The sequence below is a fragment of the Lichenostomus cassidix genome, chromosome 1Aa, assembly GCF_008360975.1.
Source record: "Lichenostomus cassidix isolate B80296 chromosome 1Aa, HeHo_3.0, whole genome shotgun sequence".
NCBI lineage: Eukaryota > Metazoa > Chordata > Aves > Passeriformes > Meliphagidae > Lichenostomus > Lichenostomus cassidix.
The window spans coordinates 43,591,040-43,618,476 of record NC_139480.1 but is presented as its reverse complement, the minus strand read 5'-3'; the positions used below and the strand labels follow the sequence as shown (position 1 = coordinate 43,618,476).

The 27,437-nt window shown below is 41.4% G+C and overlaps 1 protein-coding gene across 3 annotated transcripts; it reads left to right on the top strand.

Moving 5' to 3' along the window:
* Positions 1-5,347: 5,347 nt before the first annotated feature.
* Positions 5,348-23,174, top strand: USP44 (ubiquitin specific peptidase 44). Of its 3 annotated transcripts, none has more exons than XM_085046839.1 (6): positions 5,348-5,486; positions 10,898-12,406; positions 20,231-20,429; positions 20,904-21,012; positions 21,847-22,052; positions 22,440-23,174. In XM_085046839.1, the coding sequence occupies exons 2-6, from the start codon at positions 10,979-10,981 to the stop codon at positions 22,637-22,639; spliced, it is 2,142 nt and encodes a 713-aa protein (XP_084902965.1). In that variant the 5' UTR covers positions 5,348-5,486; positions 10,898-10,978; the 3' UTR covers positions 22,640-23,174. The 3 variants fall into 3 exon arrangements, with proteins under 3 accessions (XP_084902965.1, XP_084902951.1, XP_084902957.1); XM_085046825.1 differs by lacking the exon at positions 5,348-5,486 and adding an exon at positions 5,576-5,711; XM_085046831.1 differs by lacking the exon at positions 5,348-5,486 and adding an exon at positions 5,889-6,065.
* The last annotated feature ends 4,263 nt before the right edge of the window (positions 23,175-27,437 follow it).

Here is a 27,437-nt window from a genome sequence, read left to right as displayed (position 1 = left end):
AGGTTTCTGCAGAGCAGAGCATTTATCTTTCCTTCTGGTTGATAGGAGTGCAACATTGCCGTTGAATTAAGAGTTAATCAGAGCAACCTTCCTTTGTTTGTTAGCCCCATCACTAAGAAATCTCCTTTTGCTGCCTAGACTCAAAATCAGTTCGAATCTAAGTATAACCAAATCAGATATCCATCATGTGCTATACTTCTAGAGCAGGACTCAGTGGAACAGGGGAAGAAAACATTGACAAACGTGTTTTCACCAGGATATTTTGTATTCATAGTCATAAGGGATAACTCCCGAGTCTGATAATTAAAAACATTTTTCTCTGTACGCTTCTTTTCACAAGATGCAGTGGGAAGACTTGATTTATATATTTTTGTTGCATTAAATTCTACCTCTTGACACCTCCAATGAATGTTTAGCTGTTTTCTGTGAAAGAAACAGGCAGAAACAGAACCTGTCTGAGTACTTTTAGTAACATTTAGTAACATTTAGTAACATTTGTGTTAGAATTGGAGCTCAGAAGCTCACCAGCAGCGCGAGGAGAACAAGCCAAATGGTTAGCAATGAAAAGGAACCTTAGAGCCTCAGACCTTTCAGTTAAAATCAACAGCACATGCCTAAACAACTGTTTGTTAAATTTTCACTTCTATTCCAAGCTATTTAAAATAAGAAATAATAAACAAAAAGGCCTACCCTAAAATGTCATAAAGTATTTTCATCTATTTAACATTGTCAATAGGCCTTCAAAGCCCCGGGTCCAAATATTTCTATACTGTTTAACCATTTTAGCCATGGAGATGGGTTTGACTGCATTTGTCTGGCAAAGCCAATGTGAAGAAGTAAAGGGAAATCAAATGGGAGGAAGAAGGGTGGAAAAAATATGGCATTAACCTTGACAATGACAATTTTCACTCAAATCAGTATTAAAATTAGTATTTTCTGGGTTTTTTTATTGTTATGAGGTAAAGTAGGGAAAAGCTTGGAAAGATTTCTAGTGATTCCTTATGTCATATGTACCCTTCACAATTTTTGTTCTGCTTTTAAATCTGCCGATAATTTGAAAATTCAGGAATCATCACAAACTTTCACCCTGTTTGTTAAAAATGCGTATTTGCAAAATACATCTACGTTTGGACCCAGCTGAAGTTTGATGAAATGAGTAGGGGTGGGATCCAGTGGACTGGCAGACACCCAAAACCAAGCAATCCTACTCAGACTAAGTGCAGGATTCAGTTGCCTAAGGCTAAGGAAGGCATCTGTCACCACTGAGGCACCTGGGTCTGGGAGAGGCACACAGGCCCACAGCTCCAGGAAGATTTGGTTCTTCCCAGACCCTCCATCATGCCAGTCAACCTCCAATGATGCCCTTGATGCTCAAAGGCCTCTCTAGAGCCTGTATTTAAGTAACTGAGCATGTCTGTATCCCTGTTATAGGCAATGGAGATGCAAGACTTTATTCAGTTGCCTACATGTCAGCATCTAAAGCAGTGTGAGAGCCCCTAAGGTTCTGAGGCACCTGCCCAGAGCTAGCAGATAGGGCACAGGACATATGGGAACTGATGCATTTCCAGAAGGATACCCAGAGACCAGGAAGGACATTCCACAGCCTCTCAAGAGGAACTTGATGTTCACAGAATTAAATGAGCTCTTGGTGAGTGGATTCAAAGGAGGTTGAATTCTAGAGATTTATTGAACCAGCCATCAGCTCTCTGCTTAGGGTGAGCTTAAGGAGAGTTGCAGTGCTCAGTTCAGCTGGATTGCACCCAGCACCATTTGAGAAGTCACAGGTTAGCACATCTTGTCCCCAGCTGGTGCTCCAAGAGGGGATTACAGTCCTGTAGGTTATATGCCAGGTTGGCCAGCCCTGTCTGAATGTCTCACACCACAGAAGTTATACCTCAGGTATAACTTACACAAGTTCCCTCTGCCCCAGCTCTACTGGGAATTAAAACACTTAGTTCATATGTAGACACTGACATGTGCAAGTCTTCATCTTGAATTGAACTGCAGCCCAAAAGCTTCACAGATGCTGGAAAAATCCTGTTATTTTCAGGGTCACACAGAGAATTTCTTTTTGAGCCCTGAATCTCTCTATAGATAAATCTAAGTATTTTGTTTGTATCAGTAAACATGGCAACACAACAAACTCCCACTGTAAATGTTGCATGAAGGTAAGCATGAAAATGTTCCCCAAACAGGCAAATATTGGTGCATATGTGTATTGGGCTTTTAGATATGCTTTCCAAGATCCACCTTTTGTGTTGTTTTGAAATGCTCCTGCTGTTTAAGAAAAAGAAGTTTTCTGTTTATCACCTAGGACTGAACTAGAAAGCATCAAGCTGCTCATATTAACATATACGCAAATTTGTGATTTATTATTGCTCCCCTCTGTCATCTATTTTCTGTGCCTTGGATATGCAATTAATTCCATGTAGTCAGGCCTATCGGCCCAGTTGTATTTAATTCCAGCAACCATTTAAAAATACATTAAAACTATTTGCCATATTGGAACATTTTAACATTAAGTCAGAGGTGGTGTTTCAGTTAGAGGTGGTGTTTTCCCCTCCAGAGAATGTTTTCACACATAATAGGAAGACAGGAGGTCACATTGCTTGTAGGGATTTATTACATTTGCTTGCTTCTGGACAATATATTCTGTATCTGTCATCCATTTTCATAAATGCCCAATGAATTTTAAATTAAACTACATTTGGGAAATCCATTTCTGTCTGTCTCAATAAATCACAACCTTCTAGCTGTAATGTCTGGAAATGGGTTGGGTCTTATTACGTGTCCCTAAGGCTCAGGAATTCTCTTATCAGCCTTGAATGTTTTTAAGGTGGATGTTATTTAGAAGAACAAATATATGACTCTGAGAAAGGTTAAAGGAAGGTGAAAAATTTTAAGCAGGCTGTCAATAAAGGCACACATGAAGTAGGGCAGATATGGTAAGAGCAGCACATAGCAATTCAGTGATTTACTTGTTGTGCCAAAGCCAAATCCCAGCTCCAAATCAATATTTTGCAATGGATTAGCCAACGTGGCAGGAACAGAGATTGAAGTCTGCCTTAATCCAACATGGGTATGAAGCACGCTTAGTTAATATCAGCTGAAATGTTGTCCATTAACACAGGGAAACCACTAACAGACATGAAAATAAAAAAAAAATTACTAACTTTATTCTGTGTTAAATCAGATACTGCAGAGATGGCAGAGACATGGTGAGTCTCTGTAATCACTGTAACAGGGTTTTGAAATATAGGCACTATTTGATGAAAGAGAAAGGGGTGTTAGAGAGATGATAGACTACCAAAATTTTAAATTGGCATAAATAAAAATGAATTTTTGAGGATCATAATCACTTTGGGAATGGCTGCCTAAAGTGGGCATTTAGGATCTAAAGGGAGCTGGTGACAAGGCCTCAGGCTGTGTCTGAGTGAGCCACCAGCTGGGAGGAGGGTTAAGTATGTGCATGGCTGAGAGCCATCATTTCCCATTTGCATTGCTGGCCTTAGCCTTCCTGTGAGCAGCCCAGGATCAAAGTCTCCTCTGGATGCTTAGGAAAACCAGGATTGGGGATTATTTCCCAGTGCCCTGGATGGTGATACCCTATATTTCATTCACGAGGACAGCGTGGACAAGACCTCCGATGTGTGCTGAGGCACCAGGAGCTTCCACTCCCCCTCTAGAGGCTGAGGAGCCCTGGTGACAGCAGCCTGCAAAGGCAGCTGAAGAGGTCACAGTCGGGATGCTGAGTCGGTCTGGTCTTGAGAGAGCAGATACAACATCCACTTACCCAATAGACAGACATGCACACAGAACTGGATTGAGATCCTGAGCATGAGAATAATATAATAGGGTTCCAGCAAGAAAACGAATGAAAGGGTTAATTTGCCAACTGTGACTCAAGAAGAAACTGCTGCTGTTAAAGCTGGAGATAGGAACTTGACAAAACAGTTATTTGAAAATTGTTGAAGTTGTCTTAAAACATGTGAGAGGGATATGCAAGTACATGGAATCACTAAGAATGAACAACTTCCATAAGTATTTTGATTAGGCAACAGTATTTCTCACTTCAAAGTTAGAAGTTCAAAACACATTTGAAGCCTGGTGAGTTTACTTTATCTGTATGCATTTTTTATGAGCTTCTGAAAGCACCATGATAAAGTGACCCTGCAGACAAATAGAATTGTGCCTCTTGGCCACATCCTGCTAACACCGTCTCAGCAGTCTCATTAGAAACAGAAAGAACAGGAATGCACTACAGAGGAGAATTGAGGCAACCAGGGCCTATAGATTTCAACTTTTAAGCTGAAACACATTTTCTATGATGACACAACTAGAAACGCAGAAACAGATGTGGGAGATTTTGATGGTGTCGTGAAAACATCCTGATGCATAAAGGATCCAAACCAAGAGGGGGGACCTGAAATGCTCACACTCGGCGTCAAACCACTACTTATTTACTGTGGCTGAGCAGCAACACACACACCACAACACATTCTGCAATGGCCAGCAGCACCGTGCACTGACTTTCTGAGCAAGTTCACATAAACCACAAGCCAACCTGCTTCAGCAAGGATGCAAAAAGTGATGTTGCCTGGTCAAGAGGAGGTTTTCACCAGATTCCTCCTGTCCCAAACACAGCCTGTCTGAACACCGGGCAGAGCAGGAGGCATGCATAGGTGTAAATTAATTCAGTGCTGGCAGAACTGGAAAGCAGCTAAAAACAGCTGGCTGCACTTCAGAAACTTTGTTTCTAGAAGTACCAGTGTTAAGATGCATCAAATTTACAAACCAGGACATCTGCAGGACGTGAGTTTACAAGTCTTTGCCTATTTAAGTTTCTGTAATGAAACCTGAGACTGAAAAAGCACTCAATAGATGGGTAAGAGGGGCCTGGTAAGAGATTGGGGTTTTCTATCACGTGAGCTGCCTTGCAGAAGTTTCCACAAACAACATGCACAGAGAGATATGATATGAAGCAGTTCCATGGGCTGGGATGCCCGGTACGGTGTGTGACTGTCACCTCCAGGCAGCACCCAGGCCACAGATGGCTCCTGGCCACACCGGCCAGCCGGGGAGCCGCAGGGCGAGGCCTGGGGCAGCACTCAGCCCACAGAGCTCCCACTGAGCTCGGACAAGGAGCACGCCACCGATGACAAATCACGGGTGAAAACGTAGGAAGGAAATCTGGACACCCACTCCTGGGGGGCCCACCACCCCGCCGCTACCCGGCTGGGTACAGAGCCACCCAGGGGCAAACAGGTGCCCGGCGGGCACGGGCCGAGGCAGCGCTACCTCCCGGGGAACCGGCTCCCGCCGCCCGCCGCTCCTCGCCAGCCTTCCCGCGTCCGGCCCCACGGCACCGGCCCGCTCGGCCCGCCGGGCGGGGGAGGCCGGGGGAGGTGGGAGGAGACGTGGGAAGGACTTCGGTTGCCACTACAAATCTGGTGACAGAGGAGCCGCGGGCACATGGCGATGGGCAGGTGGGCCAGGGGCTGCCGCGGGGTGGTGGGCGAGCGCGGGGATGTTGGCGGTGCTGCCCCGCCGCCGCCACGCGTTTCCCCGCGGCCCCCCCGCCTGCCGCCGCGCTGCCCGGCCGGGCGGCGGTGTGGGGCGGGCGGGGGCGGCCCCGGGCGGCACTGACGTCGCGGAGGGGCCGCTCCGGCACGGCGGCGGCTCGGGGAGCCCAAGATGGCGGCGGGTGACGGGTGCGTGTGCGGGACCGGCAGGCGGGAGTGGGAGCGGCGCTGGCAGCCCGCCCGGGGCCCGCGGGGAGCAGGTGCCCGGCGGAGGGCAGCGTGGGGCGGGGATGCCCTTCCCCCGGGGAGGGACGGTAGCGGCGGCGCGGAGGGGCACCTGAGGAGGCTCTCGTTGCCGCGGGGGCGGTTCGGGCACGGCGTGGGGTCGGGAGAGCCGGCGGCGGAGCGGGACCCCGGGACCGGCCTCCCCCCCCGGGCAGCAGGGGCTCTCCGCGTGTGGCTCCGTCGCGCTCGGTGTGTGGCGGGGAAGCCCTACGTGGGGCCCGCTCCGTTCCACGTCCCGGAGGCCGGGAGGACGCGGGGGTGAGGGGAGCGCGGGGAGGAGCGGAGGGTGGCGGTGAGCGGGCCCGCCGCTCGCGGCTCCCGCCGGCTGTGGCCAGAGGCGAAGTCGCGCCATGTCGCGGAGCGCCGGAGCTGCTGCGGGAACGGCACCGAGCGCTGGGCCGGCTGAGCCGGGATGTCTGAGCGCGCAGGGGCTGTCAGAGCGGGAGCTGTCAGGGCAGCCAGAGATGCTCGTTTTTCTGAACGGGACCAACTGTCAAGCGTAAATTCAGACCTGTAAGAAATGCCGTGGATTTCGTGTTTGCGTGGAAGTGCTTCGGGCTGTATTGTTTGCTTATGGTGCAGTCTGCGCTGCAGGAAATGCGCGGTTATTTGCAGCAGTAGACATCGCATGTGAAGCTGTACCGCAGCCTGTGGTGTCCTGGGGTAGATGGCAACTTCTAGGCAGCACACTGCATGGACATTCCTCAGCTGGGGAAAAAAATAGAGCAAAAAGAGCTAAATGGCGATCTACACAGCTCCAAAGAGAGGAGGCTGGGGGGTTTCTTGTCAAAGGCTGTTCTGTTGGAAATCGGAAATAATTCACGACATTTCTTTTTGAAGTGCTGCTTTGATTTGAAGTCTGAACTGTTACGCCTGCAGGACTGTACTGCAGCTGGAAGTTATGCACATCACTGTTTCGCTGAGTTGTTTTATTAAAGAAAACTCGTTTTAAAAAGCAGTACATCTGCCTTCTAGTGAGTGTACTCGTTATCTAAAACTTCCAGTTGTCCAAGTACCCATGATTCCTGTGGTTTCAGACATTCTACAGGTAGTCTGAACCTGATGAAAACTGGTTGGTAAACGGACTTCTGATTTAAAATCCAGAATATAAATGGGGCGCAAGAGCACACACATATGTATGTATAATTGTAAAACTATGTACTGCATTTCTAGTCTAATGCTTGAGACTTCTCATTTATGTGCCAAGCAATTAATTACACAAGTAGTGACTAAGGGAAAAATACATCCTTTTGTTTACATTTATAGTTACATTTTATAAATTTATCATCTGTGAAAATGAACCATAAATTCTTAAAATCTTAAATTCTTGTTTGCATGGTACACAAATGGAAGAAAACCTACAAGTTTGACTTCTAAGCTGGTTTTGGCATCAAGTACTTTTTCAACTCATGAATTACCCAAAAATGTACATTTTGCCAGCCATTCTTGAGTGGAACAAAAGGAACGAGCATGTCTGTAAGGCTGAAATATGGTACAATGAAATAATCCTTTTCCATATATCTTTCTTTTTAGCTTGTGAAACTTTGGTGCAAGAAAAGATTTCTGTGTATCTCTCTGTTTCCAGACAACTTAATGCTTTCAATGGTATTAATCTGTATGCTACTAGTTCTTATTTTGCTTACTACTTCAGCTCAGGTCTGTGGTAAGAACACGGGGGGGGGCTTGATCTCTGAAGTGCTGGTCAACTAATTCAAAGTTTCTTTGTGTGTGTGCACAGAACTGAACCTCAGGAGAGAAGAATGCAGAAACTAGTGCTGAATAACTTCCTTTAGGGAATTTTAACATTGGAGCATTAGCTTGTACTATTTTATTCCAGCTGCAATTTTCTAGTAGGTGTGGAGATGAGTTGCAGTATTTTTCCTGTTTCTTCCACCATTATCTGTCACTTTACTCCTGTTTTTACCCTGAGATCTTTTGCCAAGTTTTGGTTCTAAGGTACAGTTTTTAAATGCTGTGAGTTGATGCAGCCTCAGTACTTCAAACACTGATGATTTCAGTGTGCTGCTTGACATTAATCTGAAGTTTTCTTGGTCTCATTTTTGTACTCTAAGCTTTTTTGCAGTCTTTTCAGATATTTCTGTCTTTTTGACCAAACTGCATTTTGATTTTTTTCACTTTTTTTGCAAAGAAAGACTTCTCCCATGCTATTTCCTCCCCCTCCCCCTTCCACCCTGTCTCCTTTCTCCACACATCGACGTAGGTGGGAAAATGTCATGCTGGTTTGGTTGCTGGTGGGGGAGCTGGGGCTTTAGGTTTTTCCCTTAAAGGTGCTGATCTTGCACTTTCGTAGAATTGCGTTGCTTTTGCATGAAGAGCTTGATTGTGCAGTCCTGATTTACACAGTGATCATCCTGAAATCAGTGGGCTGCTTTTGTCCTCAGTTCAATATCTGCTTACACTGAGGCATGTAAGCAGTTGTAGTCCTGAGAATGTTTTTAAAAGTGTGAAAAAAATTATCTGGCCATGTAATATTAAAAGGAAGGAAAAATAAGTAATGTTTACTCCATGACTGTAAGAAATCCAGAAAGAGTTGACCTGTCAGATTGCTCTGACTGACAGCATGGCTGTGTATGACAGCCCTGTGGGAAGGCAGGGTTTAGTGTTCTTTTCTGGTCTGCTGGAAAGAACTGTTATTAATACATTATGTAGTAGAATCGATTATTTATGTTAGCCCAAAAACACAGAGATGAGTCTTGTCACTTAAAATTCCCTATACTGTATTTAATTATTTCAGCACTCTTTACATAGGTATTACTGTCCTGAATTTTATCAGTATTATAAAAGTTCCATTTTGTTGGGGAAAAGAGGTTGTCAGACTAGAAGACGCAAGATATTGCTAACAGTCTTATTTATAAAGACAATATAAAAAGCAAGCTTACTATGCACAACTGGCTGTAAAAGAATCTAATTGGCAGCCTACAGATAGATTGCCTTTTAGCAGGAATTAGTGTTATGGGTGCAAGCAAGATGGGAAAGTTAAGCAAGCCATTACTTTTGTGATCTGTTGACCATAGCACACAAGAGATCTGTCCTTCCCCTAATGCACTATGGCTAGTGCTTGATCTGGGAGCTGTGAATGGCTACCCAGAGGTCATGGTGCCTGAAATTCTTTGGTGCAGTGAGGATGGGCTGGAGACAGCACTTAAGTCAGAATGAATGAGAGAGATTAATATGGGCATGTAAAACTGTGTACACTTTTTTAGTTTCTCTACAACTGGTTCAAGCTTTTCTGTGTTACAACACATGCAGTGCTGGATGCTGATTGTGTGCTTAGAGAGTTATTACAGCTCTTATGTTGGTATCTGTATAGTAACATTTTTTAAAGGCACTAGCCGTGGGCCAATTAACCAAACAAAGCCTTTTTTGTTGAATTTTTTAATGACAATTTTTATTGAAGTACCAGATGAAAGTTAGAGCTTCTTTTCTAGCCAGCTGCAACCTTTTACCTGTTTCTCTTCCTTAGTGGTGTCATGTCATTGCATAGTTAGAATTCCCTCTATCTAATGCTTATTTTACACTAAACATCTGTTCTATATTGAGTAGCCTATTCTTGTGTGTTTTAGAACTGAAGGAATTGGTAAATATTAGCATATTTAAGGATAAGAGGTGGAGTATAGTTTTTTGGCTCTATCCAGAGCTGTGTAACTCACTCGGTACTTTTGTAGTATGGTTTATTTACTTGTAAGGTATGCAGTCCAGGACCTTGATATTGTACCAGCCTAGGCCAGGTCCAGAGCATGCATTTGTAATGACAAACTCATCTCACTTGGCATAGTCTGGATATTTGACAAAGCCTGGAACTCCTCAGGTGAATTAATTGTTTCATCTGGCAAGCACTGTGCCTAATGGTACTGTGTGCTCTTTGGCCCTTCTGGTCAGTGACATGTTGGGCACAAATGCCCCAGACTGAATATAGTCATTTTCTGTCGCATCACAGCACCAGCATCATTTATCTCTAGATGATATATCTAAGCAATATAGTCAAAGAAAATGGCAAGAACAAGAATGAATCACTGTCTCTTCAATTTTTTGCTAATCAGAGACTGTCTGTTTTGGGTGAATGCATCTTACAGGAGGAAGCAAACACAACAGCTTTGAACAAATAAATCCAACCATACGAAATTAATAAAGGCTATAAGACAGTGCTAGCCAGATTTTTAAATGATCTTTTGAAGACCTGGATTAGAGAGGTTAGTTCAAAATACAAGTTTTCATAAAGTTTGCGGTAACTCATGTAGGTACCTCCAGGTATTTCTGTATTAAGAAATCAAGTTTTGCTTTGCCAAGTTACTCTTTCAGAGATCTTAGCATGATGTGTTAAAATGTAGGTATTTAAGATACATGAATGAAAAAATGGTATAATGGAGTGGACTGAGCACAGAGGGGCAGTGATTTAATTAAAGGTGTGGCTTTATTAAGGGTTTGAGTTGTATAAAGCCTCATTTGTCTGAACTGTTGGCGCTGTGTAAACATAATAAATTTAAGTGAACGTTGCACTTCTGCACCTGTATGCTTAGGGATAGAATTTATAGGAGAATTTCGGAATCACAGCATGGTTTGAGCTGGAAGGGACCATAAAGATCCTGTAGTCCAACCCCTTGCTGTGCACAGGGACACCTCCCATTCGAGCCAGTTGCTTAAAAGTCCAATCCCACCTGGCCCTGATCACTGTCAGGGATGGGGGGGTGCATCCACAGCCTCTCTGAGCGATCTTTCTCACTTTAAGCTGTGTTTGTATCCAAACTTTGTAACAGTATCTTTTAACAGAATCACTGGTACTTAATTAAAAAAGAAACAAAACAACAAACCAGGTCTAAAGTGCAGCTAGTAGGCTTCATTCCTGAGCAACAAAGTACAGAGAGTATGAACAGTGGTATGCAGGCAATTTAGTTTGAGCTGCTGTTAAAGGTGTTGAGTGTGGCTCCACATGACTGACTGCCTTCGTGTGTTTGGTGGGACTCGAATGATGATTGTGGTCTTAACCTCAAGTATGAATTTGGTACACTGACTCCTGTAAAAGGGATACAGGTGGGTATTAATGAACTGTAACTTTCTTTTTTTTTTTTTAGTTGCAGATTGAAATATCATGGACAGAAAACAGTTTGGATGATGTATTTTGCCAGCATATCTCTGCAATTTCAGTTCTAACAATGGATAAGTGTAAGCACGTAGGACGTCTGCGACTGGCCCAAGATCACTCCATTCTCAATCCTCAGAAATGGCACTGCATGGACTGCAACACCACGGAATCTGTGTGGGCATGCCTCAGCTGCTCCCATGTGGCGTGTGGAAGATACATCGAGGAACATGCACTAAAGCACTTTCAGGAGAGCAGTCACCCTGTGGCATTGGAAGTAAACGAGCTGTATGTTTTCTGTTATCTCTGCGACGATTATGTTCTCAACGATAACGCAACCGGTGATTTAAAACTGTTGCGGAGTACATTAAGTGCAATCAAGAGTCAAAACTATGAGTGCACTACTCGAAGTGGGAGGACTTTGCGTTCTATGGGTACAAGTGATGATTCCTACCTTTCACACGGCGGTGCCCAAGCCACGCTTCGCAATGAAGATCGAATGTTCACTGCTCTCTGGCACCGGCGGCGTGCGGTCCTCGGCAAAGTATTCAGGTCGTGGCTCGAGTTGACACCTGCTGGAAAAAGGATTTTGGAAGAAGAAAGACGTCAAGAAGAAGCAGAGGAAAAAAAGGACAAAGCTAGGAAGAGAAGACAAGAACGAAAGCGTGAGTTGAAAGCAGAGATGGAAAAGATGCCTCCAAGAAAGAGCAGTCGTTTACAAAATCAGATTAGAATGTCCTCAAAACCAGAACCCTGCCCTCAAAAAACATCACAGAACATGAAATCTGTAGCAGAGCTGAAAGAAACATATACCTCAGATGAACTGAGATTGAAAAAAATAAGTGACTCTCCAATTAAACGAAGGCCCACAGTGACTCCCGGAGTAACAGGACTAAGAAACCTGGGAAACACATGCTATATGAATTCTGTCCTGCAGGTATTAAGTCACTTACTTATTTTCCGAGAATGCTTTTTAAAGCTTGATCTCAACCAAACTCAGGAACTGCTGGCAACAGCAACCAATGGTAAAACAAGATCTTCATCAAAACACCTGTCGATAGCTGCCTCGACATTACACATGAATGAGAACCAAGAGAAAGTAAAGGGATCATATTCTGTAAGGCGGCCTAGTTTATCCTCTGGATTAAGTGGAGGAGCATCAAAAAGTATGGAACTCATTCAGCCCAGGGAGCCCAGTTCAAAGCATATTTCTCTCTGTCATGAGCTGCATACTCTGTTCCAGGTTATGTGGTCTGGCAAATGGGCACTGGTGTCTCCTTTTGCCATGCTTCATTCTGTGTGGAGACTGATTCCAGCCTTCAGAGGATATGCCCAACAAGATGCTCAGGAATTTCTCTGTGAACTTTTGGATAAAGTACAGCAGGAACTGGAGACTACAGGGACCAGATACCCAGCTCTCATCCCTGCTTCTCAAAGAAAACTTATAAAGCAGGTTTTGAGTGTGATTAACAACATTTTTCATGGACAGCTATTAAGTCAGGTATGTTTTATGATTACTTTTTTATGGAGTTTAATGATTAGTAGTTCTGGATTTACTCTAGTCAGTCAGGGATGGACATACTTCAAAGGTTTGTGCATTTACAACTACTGAGGGGAGATGGTGAGGATATCTTACACAGTTTCAGAAGAAAGATCATATCAATAGAAGCTGCTCCTGTAGCACTCTGCCCCCCCAGCTGCCAAAAACCAGGCCGTGCAAACCCAATACACCTGGTAATCATTAAAGTCTTAAATTTCTTATTTTAAAACGCACCTTTCCACCTACTGAGAAATACTTGTATTTGCTGTTGAGCACCAACTCATTTGGAAGAATAAAGGATTTACAATGTTAGGTATCTGACTTATCACTATAGTGATAGTAGATAAAAGGTGTTAAGGAAGGTGTTAATCTTGTGTAAGTGGAAACTGATTGTGTAATGGATGTCAAACAGGATATTATTTTACTAAATAGCTTGAATTTGAGATTGATTACCAGTGAGTAATTGTGTGTCATGATTTTATGTACAGAAATACTAATACTTCTTTTCTATTACAACACTAAGATACAGAAGGCTCTGTCTACACAGGAACCAAATTTGTGGGGTGGAGGCAGTGGTGGTTTTCCTTCTTTCTGCGTGACTACTCCTTTTTTTTTTTCTGCTTCTCAGCTCCCTGTTAACTACTTCAATGTGTTCACTTACTGTTAGGCATATCCCAACAGTGTGTGTGTACAAATGTCTGAGTACTGACTGAACAAACAAATGCTTGTTTCTGTTGAATTAATCTGAAAACTAACCACATTGCAGCAGAACAGAAGTTGGGAAATTTCTGGCTCCCTGGAATGGATCTGTAGTATACATGAATATGTTACTGAGGGAGTGCAGAAGCATTTAATGAATATTGTGTGTAAAGAAAAGGTTTAACACAAAAGTGTCTGTTCCTGGTATTCTGACTTATTTGGCTGGTGGTTTAATGTTTTAATATGTCAAGTTAGAAATCCAAGTGGGTTTTGACTAAGGTAGGATTGTTTACTGCTACAATACCTGTAAACTTCATAGTAAGGTAACAGGGTTGTTTGCAGCACATGTCAGCCTTCAGTCACCCTAGGTTTTGTGAAACTACTGGAAACTGCTAGATCTATCAATAAAACTGGATCACCAGCTACATTCTGTCTGGCCCAGTGTATGAGCACTTCTGTTGGCATATTTCCTTTCCTTGGGTAGTACATATCTTTATCAGTGTTGTACAGCTGGAAGTGTCTAGCATATTATATCATTAAAGATTTTTTTGGTGTGTAAAATCCCATTCCTTTCCAAAATAGCAATTTTGTTAGCAAAATGAAGTAATTGTTGAGGAATGCTGACAAGGTTTGCTTGTGTTCCAAACCTTCTTACAGGATTCATTGCTTTAGTAAGAATTTTCAAAGCTCTATAGACACAGTGTCATTTCAGTAATAACCACTTCTTTCACATTTTTTTAGCTTTATGTGAAGAGGTGTGGGACTAGAAACGCCCCCACCTTCCTGAGACCAGGAGGGAGTAGTGAGAATTCACTATTGAGTAAACTAAAACAAACAAAACCAAAACAAAAAAAACCCCTCACTTCCACACTATTTAGTAAAACAGAAAGGGAATTAAACAGTTTTGAGGTATCCTGTGACTTCTGTGACTACAACACACAGCTCTAACTGCAGCTGCTTGATGTCTCTGTGCAAAATACAACCCTGAAGAACTCAAGAATGCCTGAAGTGCGAGGAACAAGGAAAAGAGTATTGAGGCTGTTATTTGTAGTAATTTCTCCCTGGCTCATTAGGCAGCTCCCACGGACTGTCCAACACTTTACCCCTCCCAATGTTCCCTTTGTCTTCTGATACTCTTTGTTTTAGTTTAATCTTCACTCATGGTTTTGAACATAATAGATATTAAAAGGTATGCCCGTAAGATTTACATTTCTTCCTTGTAAAATATGTTCAGGTCATCTTAATGATTTAGTCCCTAGTGTTTGCACATGGAAGGATGAGCTTTAAAAACTCTGTTAGGCAATTACTTTCCTTTCCTCAGCAAGATTCCTACATCATGAGTTCACTAGGCGTTTGTCAGAGCTGCTTTAATAAAGTTAACAAAAAAGGCAAGAAAGCACCCATGCAGGGCTGAAGAAAACCCCCAAACTTCTTGCTATGTCATCACATCTTTGACAGCGTTTGCTCTTAAAAGCAAGGAGTATATGTTTAGTTCTTACAGGTTTAACTTGATCTACCTATGAGATAAAGTAATACTGTGATAAATATAGTAATAAAAATAAAGTAATGCATAATACTGTGACAGTATTACAATTTCTCTCTTGAAGACAGTTGGAGCTGTTCCCAGCTGCACTTATTAAAAATAGGATTTTAGTCTAGAATATTTAATAAGTTGCTTCTTACTTCATTGAAAAAGGGGAATTGAGAAGTGTGTTTCTGTGTGCAGTTGCCTTCCATTTTAGAGCCCCTAAGATGTTACTATGCTTACTGGCCCTTTGTACAGGAAATATAAGTTCAAGATACTTGATTCTGTGAGATATTCAAGTGCTGTGAACTCAATCTTCCTGACCTTCAAACCTCAGGAATACTATGAACTGCTCTTGATAAAGTGCACAGAGGATCCCTTACAGTGCTGATAAGCTGTGTGTTTACTTAGGTATCGCATTACTTTCACATGTGCAGGGAAACATTTTCCCCCTTCTTCTAGTTCTAATTTAACTTGAAGGGAAGTTCTAATCCTGAGTTTGCCATCTGTCTGTTGCTACTGAAGTGCTGCCTGGTCCAGCACTAACTGAATTTAGGATATAAGGTTAAGAAAGCAGAGAATTGGGTTTTTGAGAATCTTACGCAGATTACTTTTTGATAACTAGAAAAAGCTTTGGGTGATGCCAAAACAATTGCACGTTTTATATGAGGTAGTTGTTTTTGTGTTATGTTCTCAGCTAATTTAAAGTGTGTTTGCTTCATCTGGTGCTTGAAATATTTTTCTGTTTTATGGAGTAGTAGACCAGGTAATGGGTAACTCCAGGAACAGCTTGAGTAAATTGCCTCTGTCTTATTTTATATTTATCCTATATCCCTTTTAGGATTTCAGCTTTTTACTTTGCAGTACAGTCTGTGAAACCTCAATACCCAGTACCTGTAAGAGAAGTTAAGATCTGCTTTATAGTTATAAAATCCTTCCCCTCTGTTCTGTCTTTTCACATGCTAGTCTTCCTGCAGTGACTGTGTGGAGAAAGTGGCTCATACCTCTCAAACCCATTGGGACTCTGAGCAGATGCCAATATGTCTATTAAAATACTAGCTGTTTTCAATTCCTCAATGCCTGTACTCTGATGGAAGGTACTTACTGTACTAAGCAAGGAAGGGGGCAGGTGTATTTCTAAAAGTCCAGAAATTGAAATAACAGATTTTATTGTGTGCCACATGTACTCAGAAATCATACGAGCAGAAAATCTCGTACAAGGATAAAATCCATTTTGGACTTCTGTTTCCAGGCTGAACAGTCCCAGTTCTCTCAGTCTTTCCTCACAGGTCAGATAGGTCCAAGGCCTTTCGTCATCTTCCTGGCCCTTTGGTGGACTCAGTCCAGCATATCCATGTGTCTTTTTTTTCTGAGCACTGGGCCCAGCACTTGGGCTGTGTGGGGGCTGAGGGGAGGGGAGAGATCTGCCTGGACCTGCTGGTGATGCTCTGCCAAATGCAGCTCCAGAGGCTGTTGGCCTGCTTTGCCATAAGGGCACTTTACTGGCTCATGGACAGCTTGTCCCCCCGGTCACTCTCTTCTCACCCAGCCCGTACTGGTGTCTGGGTGATTCCTGCCCCTGTGGTGTTTGTTTCCTCTTGTAGAGCTGCATGAGGTTCTTGTCCCATTTCCCAGGCCTGTCCCACACCCGCTGGGTGGCAGTGCCCCTAGCTGGCCTGCCAGCCACTCCTGCTTTGTGTCATCTGCAAACTTCTCAGAGTGCAGAAGAATTGACTCCAGTGTTTTTCATAGCAATGCCTAGTAAGAACTAGCTTTTGATACCTCTAGGCATGCTTAGAACATCCTAAGCAGAAATTAATTACTTTGTGACCATTTTTTGTGAACAAAATGATTCCCTCTTCTCCTGCTCAGCATGGCAGAATAACAGCATGCAGTGATCAGAGAAACAAATATGCCCAGAGAATGAAGTAGGTTCTAACCAGTGTAGTATGTAAACTACTCCTAAAGTGTATTTCAGGACAGATTGTCTGAGAAAAGGGGAAATGTGCAATTTTTGAGTTCTTTGGAAGGCTTCAGTTTTGGGTAACATGCTGTGAGTTTGTGAGGAGAATGCTGAGGTGCTGGAGGAGAATCCATGTGGTGCTGGGTATTATGTCTCCCACTGAATAGACTGTTAAAAAGATGAGAACTTCAAGTTGGTAAGGGGAGGATTTGCACTTAAACCAGTTGATGTCCTGTATACTGATTTCTATATTTTGATGTTAGTCTTTGAGCTTCTATGTTTTGCCTGAGCCACAAAATATTTGTCAAGTTGCTTTCCAGCTAGATGAAAGTAACATTTTAAATTAATCTGTAGGAGGCCATTGAATCACAGACCACAGTTTGCTGTGGTTATGCTTTATGTTATTCTGCTAAATGGATAAAGATAATTTTGGTGATGCTATATGCTTATCACTACAAAGTTCAGTTGTTTTTTTTCATGCTGACTATCATATGAATTCTGCATTGCAGCTAGCTGTATTCTAGAGGTCCCCTTCAATTTCAATTACTTTCCTATGGAAAAATTGAGTTACTAAGCATTATATATATGTCTCATCTAGTGAAAGCACAAAAATGGGACTGGCTATTTTAAAACAATAAAGAAAAAAGAGTTGGGGCAGAGGTGGTAAGAGTTTTGTTTCTTCCATGCAAGTGCAGGGAACTTAGGCAAAACAGTTGATGATGGAGTTGGCTTTTTCTGCAGCAATATGTTAACTATTTTCTTTGGCTGCATTTACACTGAATGCCATCCAGGGCAGGGGCTGTCCATCAAGTTATTGTGGCCACAATGATGCTTGTCTGAGTAGCCTCCATGCTTAGCTTGAATCAAGCAATTTGATCCAGCTCTTTTCAGTCTGGCCTTTGGCCCACGATTGAATACTAAGCTTTAACCAAACAATTGTATTTAGTACCCATGTTTCAAGGCATGAGAGGGTGGTGAGGGCAGAACATAAGGTAGAGATTTCAGACTAGCTAAAATCTGTAATTTACTTTGCTCTAATGTGAACTTCTCATGTAGCTTTGTTATAAATGACAGCATCAAAGCTTCCCATAATAGCAACTATGGATTATAATGGGAAGGTGGAATCAAACTCTGAATTTATAAAGTATAATCATAAAGATGGACATCACTGATCAGGTTGGTAGAGTCACTTCCCTATTATTGTGATGCATATTTACACTATACAAAGTTACACTGGACAAATGCATAAAGTTTTTGCCCTTTGAGTACATGTTTTGGAGGGGGTTTTTTTGTGTTTTATAAAATCTCATCTCATTCAACCAATTTTTGAACAGTTTTTACAATTTCTGCCCCTCTCATGAAAAAAGAAAATCTGGGTTGCACTTTTTAATGGAGTGTGAGATAAAGGAGTCCCATTTAGGACAGAAAGAAGAGTGATGGGAATGTGAAGCCAGGGCCAATGGACAGGCCAGATGGATTCCACAGAAGGCTAGGAATTCTCCTGGTTTTTGGGTAATCCCCTTGGTAAGTTCAGACCTGGCTCAGGAAAATACTTGAAGCCTCGTTGCAGCCGTGGTTAGCTGTCCTCCCTCACCCTGTCCAGGAGCAGTGAGCGTGCAGCAGCTGATGGCGTTGGGCACAGCTGCCTTGGGTTCCCTGGCTGCTTGGCAACTACATCCATCCCAGAGTTTAACTCTGCTGCAGCGTCACCGTGAGCACTGGCTGGGGTTTGAGGGAATCAGTGCAGATGTATATCAGCACAGGGTTTTGTCCCCACAAATCGGCTTTGCTCACAGTTGCATGACGAGGTGAGAAGCAGCTTTATTGCATCTGTTTATCTTTTTCAGGTTTTTTGCCTGGTAGAAATTGGAAGCTGGGTCTATTATTCATTTATTTTTCTCTGGGATAGTACTCATTGACTAGTTGGGAAAGAAGTTCTTAACCTAGATTATTAACATAGAATACTAAATTTAAAACCTCAGAACTTGTTAAAATTATCTGTATTGAGTTCATGTGTGTTCTTCATCCTGAGCTCATTAATCTTAAGTGTGCATTCATGCACAGCAAATTCTTAAGTAACTCATCAATTAAATAAACTTTTGGCCCAACAAAATTTGTACAGCAGAAATCTGTTAGTCATTCTGGGCTGAAGCTGGAGTGCGGTTGAACTGTGGCCAAGCATACCATTTTGTCTCTCATGTCTAGATTTCAGCTCTGAATTACTAAATTTGTGGCTTTGAAATGTTGCCAGATGTTAGCACTTAGAAAAGACGCTCCTGTCATTGTAAATTAAAACAGAAGAATCTCCTCTTTTCTGCTGTGTAAGTCTGAAGTTTTGTTTTCTGAGAACAAGGCAGTGGCATTTTTATCTTAGAACTTAAAGCAGTTAGCAGCTTTCCTAACTGCCCTGCTAAACATTCATGCTGGGACACAAATCCACATGGGCACTAGGTGGCTAATGCAGAGGTAGAGTACAAGCTGTTGCAGCTAATGAGTGCAGTTACTCACAAGAACACCTAGGAGGAAGGTACCACGAGGTGACAGATCAGTCCTTATATAAATGATCATGAAATGACAAAGCAGGGTGAGTAATCACCTGACAGCAAACCTTCAGAGAAAAACGAAGGAGCTTCTGAACAAAACTGAGTGTATTTTCACACTTGGGTTAGGCTTACTAACCAAACTGAAGGGAACTACATTGAATTTATGTAGAACAGCAGCAGCATAAATGGGTGCCTGTGAAATAACAATCTTTGGATGTCACATGAATTTTCATTCCTTTATTACTATGTCTTTGTGTTAGTTGTTCCAAACAACTTGTGGTATTTTCCTAAATAGGAAGCATGCAACACCTAATGTGTTTTTTCCAGCTTAGAAGAGATACTGCTTTTAATTTACTTTCCTAAGTATTGAATATTATAATAAATGAATTGTTCCCTGGTGTAGTATCTGCATTTTCCAGGTTGACTCACTTCACTTCCTTACATTTTATTTATGTTGTCTTACTGCTTGTCCTTTCCCTAGTGTGACGATGGATCCACTTACTGAAAGAAGAAATAAATTATTTTTACCTGTTAATTTTTCTTTGAAGAAGTGTGCTTCCTAATCCAGGCTTCCCTGGAAGACTTACAAAGTAAGATGGATATGACTTTAAAATCTCCAGCTGTTCCTTTTTCATGCTTTCTTTTTTTGGTTTTTTTTTTTTTTGTGTGTGTGTGTGTTTTAAATTTATTTTTTATTTATTTTTAAATTAACCTAAATAATAACTTCTTGTGTAAATTTTCCTTTTGGAGAAAAGACCCTTGAGACTTCACCAGCTGCTTTCTTTTGGACAGTCACAGACAGAACATTTTGACACTGTTTTTGTTTCTCAGTAAAATATAAGAACACTTACTTATTTGTGATAACAGTTTTGGACATGCTGCTTCAGAGAAAAGAAATTAGGTGTATCATTTCTTTTGTTAAATTATTTTGTCTTGTCTTTGGTTACCCTTGTTTATCTCTAGGAAAAAATACTTTTTTTTAGAGTTATATTATGGTACACTTTTAGCAATGTAAATTTTTGAGTGTAAGCAACTGTGAAATACCTTTTTTACAGGTTACATGTCTTGCCTGTGACAATAAATCAAATACCATAGAACCTTTCTGGGACCTGTCCCTGGAGTTTCCTGAGAGGTATCACTGCAATGGCAAGGAGATGTCGTCTCAGTATCCATGTCTGCTGACAGAAATGCTGGCCAAGTTTACAGAAACTGAAGCTTTGGAAGGAAAGATATATGCATGTGATCAGTGCAACAGTGAGTAAAGGCAGTATGTACTCATGCATACATTCTCTGTGTAAAATATGAACTGACAGTTCAAGTATAGAAGTCTTAAAAGTATGTGGCAAACAAAGACCTTCTTTTTATGTCCTGATGTGGTCACTTGACAGCTGTTACTTGCCCCCCTAGAAGATTAAATTGTTCAAAAGATGTTTTGAAGTGTGAGGCTTCTTTTAGATACAGTCTCATGACACACTAATAGGTTTTCTAATACTTCCAGCTGAAGAAGCCTTCACCTTTTCAAATTAAGGTGACTAATGTAAGTGACCACAAGTATTTTTTACTTGCATCATAAAATAATCCTTGCAAAATGGTTCTCAGAGTGTATCCTTTTTAAGGAGGCACATGCTGTAGATATTTAGGTCCACACAAATTATGTGGATAAATCTTAGACTGAAATTCAAGACTGTTACCAAGATTTGTGTTGTGTAATTGTGTGTTTGACCTCAGAAAAACGAAGGAAGTTTTCTTCTAAACCAGTTATACTCACAGAAGCTCAGAAGCAGCTTATGGTGTGTCGACTACCTCAGGTTCTCAGATTACACCTTAAACGGTTCAGGTAAGTAGTACCACAACAAAAAGTGCTGCAAACAGACAGATTCAGTCTTGCTCTACCATTGCTTAGGATCAATGTTTTTCAGCATATGTTTCATTTCCCTTTACTAGTATGATGAGAAGTAATTAGTGTAAACTTCTTTTTCCTGTTCACTTTAAACATGTTCCAATTTAGGTTTGTTACAAGTAGGGAATTAACTTTTTGCATTTCAAATATTCGTTACTTTGGTACCAAAATGATTTCATCCTTGGTTTTTTTTCAAAACCTACTAACCTTGCTGTGAACTCTATTGGAAAAAAAAAAATCTGTGCTATCTTGAGGAAGAGTAAATGCTCATAATCACTAATGCACAAACCTGGACTGTATTCAGTGGAAGTCTCAGATAACTTTCCAATAACCAAATACAAAAATGCATTTAGCCTCAGAGTAGGGAAGTGGACACTGCATCTCTGTGAACTCTTAGCCCACATATCAGTACTGTCTGTCCCTCATACAAAGGAAACTGGAAATGAGATAGAATAAATGAGAAATACCAAAGAGGTATAATAGCATAATATATAAGAGGTAATAATATAAGAGGTATAATAGTGGGAAGTATTTCCCACTCACCATTGCACAGATCTTAAAGATGGATGTTTCAGAAGATAACAGTAGGTAGCATAGACACATTTAAAAAGCCTTGAAATAAAGAAGTGAAAGAGGAAGCCCAGAAAAAAAAACCATAGCATTTATTTTGTGCACAAGACAATAGTGAAAATGTTATGTTAAAACAAAATTGAGAATGCTGTGCTATTTATTTTTAAAAATTTCAAGTTTTCATTTGATTTAACTCTGCAGGTGGTCAGGACGCAATCACCGCGAGAAGATTGGTGTACATGTTAGTTTTGATCAAATGCTGAACATGGAGCCTTATTGCTGCAGGGAATCCCTCAAGTCTCTTCTGCCTGACTGCTTCATCTACGACTTGTCTGCTGTGGTAATGCATCACGGGAAAGGATTCGGCTCAGGGCACTACACTGCCTACTGCTACAATTCCGAAGGAGGTAGGAGCCAGCTGGGAAATGAGCAGGGAGGGACAGAGGGCTGTTGGTAATTCTAAACTGGTACAATGACTGTCTTTTCTCAAAAGCAAAAGGGAATCACTTGTAGCTGAACTGCCTGGAATGAGAAATGCAGCTCTGTAGACCAATAGTTCAGTTTTTGTATTTGCTTGTTAAAATTTGTTCTAGCTATAAACTCCCTTGTAAATCTGAGGAAGCTAAGCTGGGCTGTTAAAACACTGAGGCAAATAAACTAGATCAACTGAAACAGTTTACTGTTTGTATACAACACATTAAATGGGACTGAATGCTAATTGATTATTAAATATAATGCAATTACTTAAAATCAGTGTCCTGATGACTTTTTCTTTTGTGTATATCTTATTGTAGGATTTTGGGTACACTGCAATGATTCAAAACTCAACATGTGCACTATGGAAGAAGTATGCAAGGCTCAAGCCTACATTTTGTTTTACAGCCAACGACGTACTCAGGCAAATGGACATGGTAGAGTCCCAGGTCCTAGCACAGCTGAAAGTCAGCAGCACACAGAATCAGCTGGCTGTTCCATGGACAACAGTAGCAGCTAAGCCAAAGCCGGTTAACTGTGTGTATGGTAAAGGTTTAAATTGTCATAACTATGTATTTTTAAATGGAAGTACAGTATTGTACTTTCTCAATGTTTATATAGTTTTGTTTTAGTTGAAGTACTCTTTACAATGGTTAGTAGAAGTTTTTATTGATAATAAGTAACTTTCTAAGTACCTAGAATTTCAATACAGCTATTTTTTTAAGGAAGAGATTGCTATGTGCGTTTAACTTTTACCTCAGGCTATTTTTTTAAGCTGGTTTTGTATTTTGATAATATTTTTGAATTGGTTTAGAAAACTTACTTCAATGGGCAACTGATATTTTTCCGGTTAATTTTCTGTATATGCTTGTGTACATTTTATAGTATAGTTCTAATGATACCATGGTTCTTACTGTCTTGCAGGAATTGCTCCTAGGTCTTAGAATATTGGCATTCACCAGCAAAGAATGTTAAAACATGATAAATAACTGAATTTTTCATAGGCAACTTTCTGTGAAACTGTTTTTCAAGCTTGAATAGCTATACTAAAGATACATTGAGGAAATAGAGCATGAAGTTATTTTTGTGTAAGTATGTAAGAGGAGTGTTTAATAACACAAGAATGTATCTTTACCAAGACTTGCACATTTTAGCCTTAAAAAGCCTGACAATGTAAAACTCAAGTGCCAAATTCAAAGTACTTTAAACAACCAGGGGATTTTTATTCCAATAACTTAAAAAGCTTTCTTAAGCAAAAAACTCAGTAACCCTCAACAACAAAGTCACACTCACTCACCCCACTGTCATTGCTACACGAACATTAGCATCCCTTTTCTTGAATTGGACCAGCTTACTTTAAGCTGTAGCAAGCACTGTCTGTCTCAGTCATCCCTTAACAAACAGCTGATGAAAAGAAGCTGCAATGTTTGCATGAAAGCATTCTCAGTCTGGTTTCATTACCCACAACTGCTGTACCTTATACTACGTGGTCCTACCACTAGCATTAACAGAGCTGTGCAGTGAGGAGAATTTACAAGCAGGAATTATCAATCCTCCACATACAGGAGTTAATGCCAATTAAATTTTAATTGTGAAGTTATTTTGCGTAAGTCCTATGCAAATTTTTACCTCATCTTCTGCGAAGTTTATACCTCAATAAAATGCCTTGATGTGGACAGAAAAGCATGCGTGTACTGGAATTAATTCCTACATTATCATTACATTTTTAAACATTATTTTCAGATTTTGTCTAACATGGGTTAAGGCATTAGCTGTACAACTGCTTTGGCCATCTGTCACTGATTTAACAGCTGGTTTTATTAATGCCTTTTGCTATAATTTCTGTTTCTGAAAGATGCCATGTTAGAGCAAGCACATACCAGCCTCAGATCTCAAACTTCTTTATCTTGTGCTCATCCTAATTAAGTATGCAAAACAGTTAGGTATTGGTTTGGGGGGTTTTTTGGGTTGGTTGGTTGGGTTTTTTGTGTTTTTCAGCCAAAAGCCACCTGCTGAAGTGAGTGATCTGACAAATGTACATGTTATGGCTGTTCAGTCTTTCAAATATTTTCCTTGCTGGTGAGGAAATAAACATAATTCAAACACTTTTTCCTACTTACAGGTAATTCAGAAAATTTGCCTTTCAGGCTTCTGATACTTTTCCTTTCCCCAAGCGCATCTCTTACCAGACCCATAGCGGTCTTCAGAGACACAAGAATTAATGAAAGAGCCTATATTTGGACTTGCAGAGAGCAACTTGGGTGTGAGTTCATTCATTAGTCTCAATCATCACTATTAAGCATGTACTCAAGTCCCTTAGAAGGAATCTTACCCTGCTATCTTTACTAGAAATGTTGCCTGGGCTGTGCTTACAGCAATTCCCCTGCATTGCCGCAAAGATCGCTGAGTCTCAAGGTTTTCTCTGAAAGATATCATTCATTGGCTCTGCAAAAGCAAATCCAGCTTTCTTCCCATTGATGCTCTTGGGTAGCACAAGAGAGGGGAAGGAGAAAGTGAGAATTCCAGTTCTCCTACTCACGGCAGTGGGGAGGGTAGAGATAATTAGTGCAGTCCACCACAAGGCTGACCTAATTCAGATGCTCTTCTCTGCAGTTTCTGCTTCAGTGCTTAACTAGTCCATGTAATAGCTCTGCACCCTCTGACCAGGTGAAGGCATAAGGTCCAGGAGCAGGACATGGTGACTCCCTTTGTGGAGCTGCATGAGGTTCTCGTCTCATTTCCTGGGGCTGTCCTGCTCCCCTTGTGTGGCAGTGCCCCCAGCTGGCCTACCAGCCACTCCTGCTTTGTGTCATCTGCAAACTTGCTGAGATCCTAGGGATGCAGCACACCGGCCAAAGTGTCCTCACCTTAAACTGAGACATAGTAACAGATTCCAGTCACGGGTGGTAATTGATTGTGGATCCTGACAGCATGTGCTTTCACTTTTCTCTACAAGGCTGCTGCAGAGCCCTCTCCCACTTAAGGGATTCAGAGATTTGGCCTTACTGAAAGAAAAAAAAATTGTAATTTCAATAACTAGGCAGAAGATTTACTGTTCGTTTTAACTGTTGTCTAGCCGACACAGCTTTTGGTTTTTTCCCTAAAGCACTGTACCTTTGCAAAAGGAGAAATAAGCATCAGTAGAAATGCAAAGCAAAGCTAAAATGAGTATGAATTTAAGAGTTGGGTGCCTGTCATGGCAAAAAAACCAAGTCAAAAGTGACAAGAGTCACAGCAGAGTTGTCTATATTTTCTTGTACTTTAAAAATACTGAAACATTCAAAATCATAAAAACAAAAAAGCCTCTTGAATCCTTGTAGAAAAAAAAAAACTATGCATAAGTCCCTAAAAATGATAACCTGCTTCAAAGCATGCCAAGCTTTTCTCAAGTTACATGATCTTTATCTGAACACACCTTTGTAAACGTGTTTGGCAAAAGCATTATTCTGTCAAAGACTGAGGAAAATACCCTGCCCACCGCCCGTTCTGGACAGCTGACTGATGTTCCACAGAATGCTGAGTACCAACAGTGCACAATCATGGGAAATGAATAACAATGAAAAGCCTTACTCTCTTTTTTTTGAACTAAGAAGAATTTTGCCAAATCCTACTATCTCCAAACATCAGCTGTAAAAATCAAATTAACAAATTCCAGTTAGGTTTACATGTCCCATCATTAAGTTTCCATACCATCTTACTATATTTTTGCACTGTTCTGAAATACAAGCAGTATTTTGTGCTACATTGAACATGACACAATCATTCGAAAAGACACAGCAGCAGTTTTCCTGCTGTAACAGGAACTTCATGTGCCTCCCCACATGCCCTATTTCAGCCTCCTCTTTGAAATGTTATGGTCATACTCACCCTTGAAACACCATCTCCCCTGCAGGCCTGGTGGCTACACAGCAGCTTCCACAAAGCTAGAGGTAGAACTGGTTTGTTACCTCACAAGCTAGAGTCTGAAGTAGGAGAGTACATTCATGGGGATAGTACTTAAAAATGCTACTTAGCACTAAGTTTATTTTCATTTTTTAATGAAATTTGCCACTAAAAAGAAAAACCCTAATCTTTCTGGTAAGGTGGCAATTCTTAGCCAAGTCGTGAAGTGCTAACTCCAAGGAAGTCTACCATCAGTGCAAAAGCAGAGGAAACAGTTGAAAAAGGAAACCTGTGGCTCTGAACACTACTGCCTCTTCCATAAAAGTAGCAGAATCTGGATTTTAGGTGAAAAGCCCCTGTAGTTTCTACAACGTTTCTATTTTCCGAAAAGTACCCAAGCATCAGCAGCTTTCAGAAACCGATGACCAAACCCATCCCTCCGTGCAAAATTTGTACTTCATGGCTGGCCATGTTTGTTGTATCCACCAGCCCTGTCTTACCCACATCTAAGAGAAGCATGCTAGGTGAGTCTAAAATTAGTCTTCTGGTTAGGAAAATCTTAGGCCATACCTTCATCAAAAGGACTTGTCACCGAAGGTCAAGCTGTACATGCTCTAAAGATGCGTCTCACAAGGTCTGTGTGAATGAAAAGCCCTGCCAAGTAGCTTCTGAACTCTGGCACCTAATAATCTCTACAAAAACTACCACCATTTCTGGTGCTGCATGTACCAGAAACAAGATGACCCCATCTTCTGAATATTAGAAAACAAACTTCAACATCTGGCTCAGAAGTCTTTTGGTAAACTTTTGATTTTGTTAAGCAGCAAGAGAGTACAGTTCACTTACCAGACAGCCTGGCCAGGACTTTGTAACACAGCAACAGAAAAAGGCAGCCTGAAGAACATGAAAGCAGAAGGAAATGTATTTATTTTGAGGAGATAGAAATAGGGCTTGCCTTTTATACTGCCAGGCATAAATGCAGGAGGGCCAGCAGCACAGTACGCTTGTATCCATATACACCCACTAAACTTAAGAGCAATCATCATCACACTCTGCTTGTAATTTTCTGAGTCATTTCCACTACAACTTGTTATACATGATTATCAGCCTCCACATGTGAACTAACTGCCAGCGAGTTAAAAGAGGCCATAGTCCAAACTAGCTCTGCTAGTCTGGGTCTATTATATTCAGGTGAAAAAAAGACAAAGGCAAGGAAACACATCATTGATCTATAAAACCAAACGTTTTTAAAGTAACCCTCAGTGAAGTTATGACAGCCTTAAGCTGTAGAAACAATACCAAGTGCCACTGAGCTACTACTGGACAGGCACTTCTAGAGAGAAAAGTCTGGAAACTGCAGATCAGCAGGCAAGAACTGAAACAGATCTGTCTTGTTTCTAGCAGGTTTTGTACCAAAACAGGTGAGCTGAAAGCCA

Bases quoted from the DNA above. Each gene is read 5' to 3' on its own strand.
- USP44 (XM_085046839.1), top strand. From the start codon at position 10,979: ATGGATAAGTGTAAGCACGTAGGACGTCTGCGACTGGCCCAAGATCAC. The intron at 21,013-21,846 runs GTAAGTAGTACC...TTAACTCTGCAG, and splicing joins TTACACCTTAAACGGTTCAG to GTGGTCAGGACGCAATCACC. The intron at 22,053-22,439 runs GTAGGAGCCAGC...ATCTTATTGTAG, and splicing joins CTGCTACAATTCCGAAGGAG to GATTTTGGGTACACTGCAAT.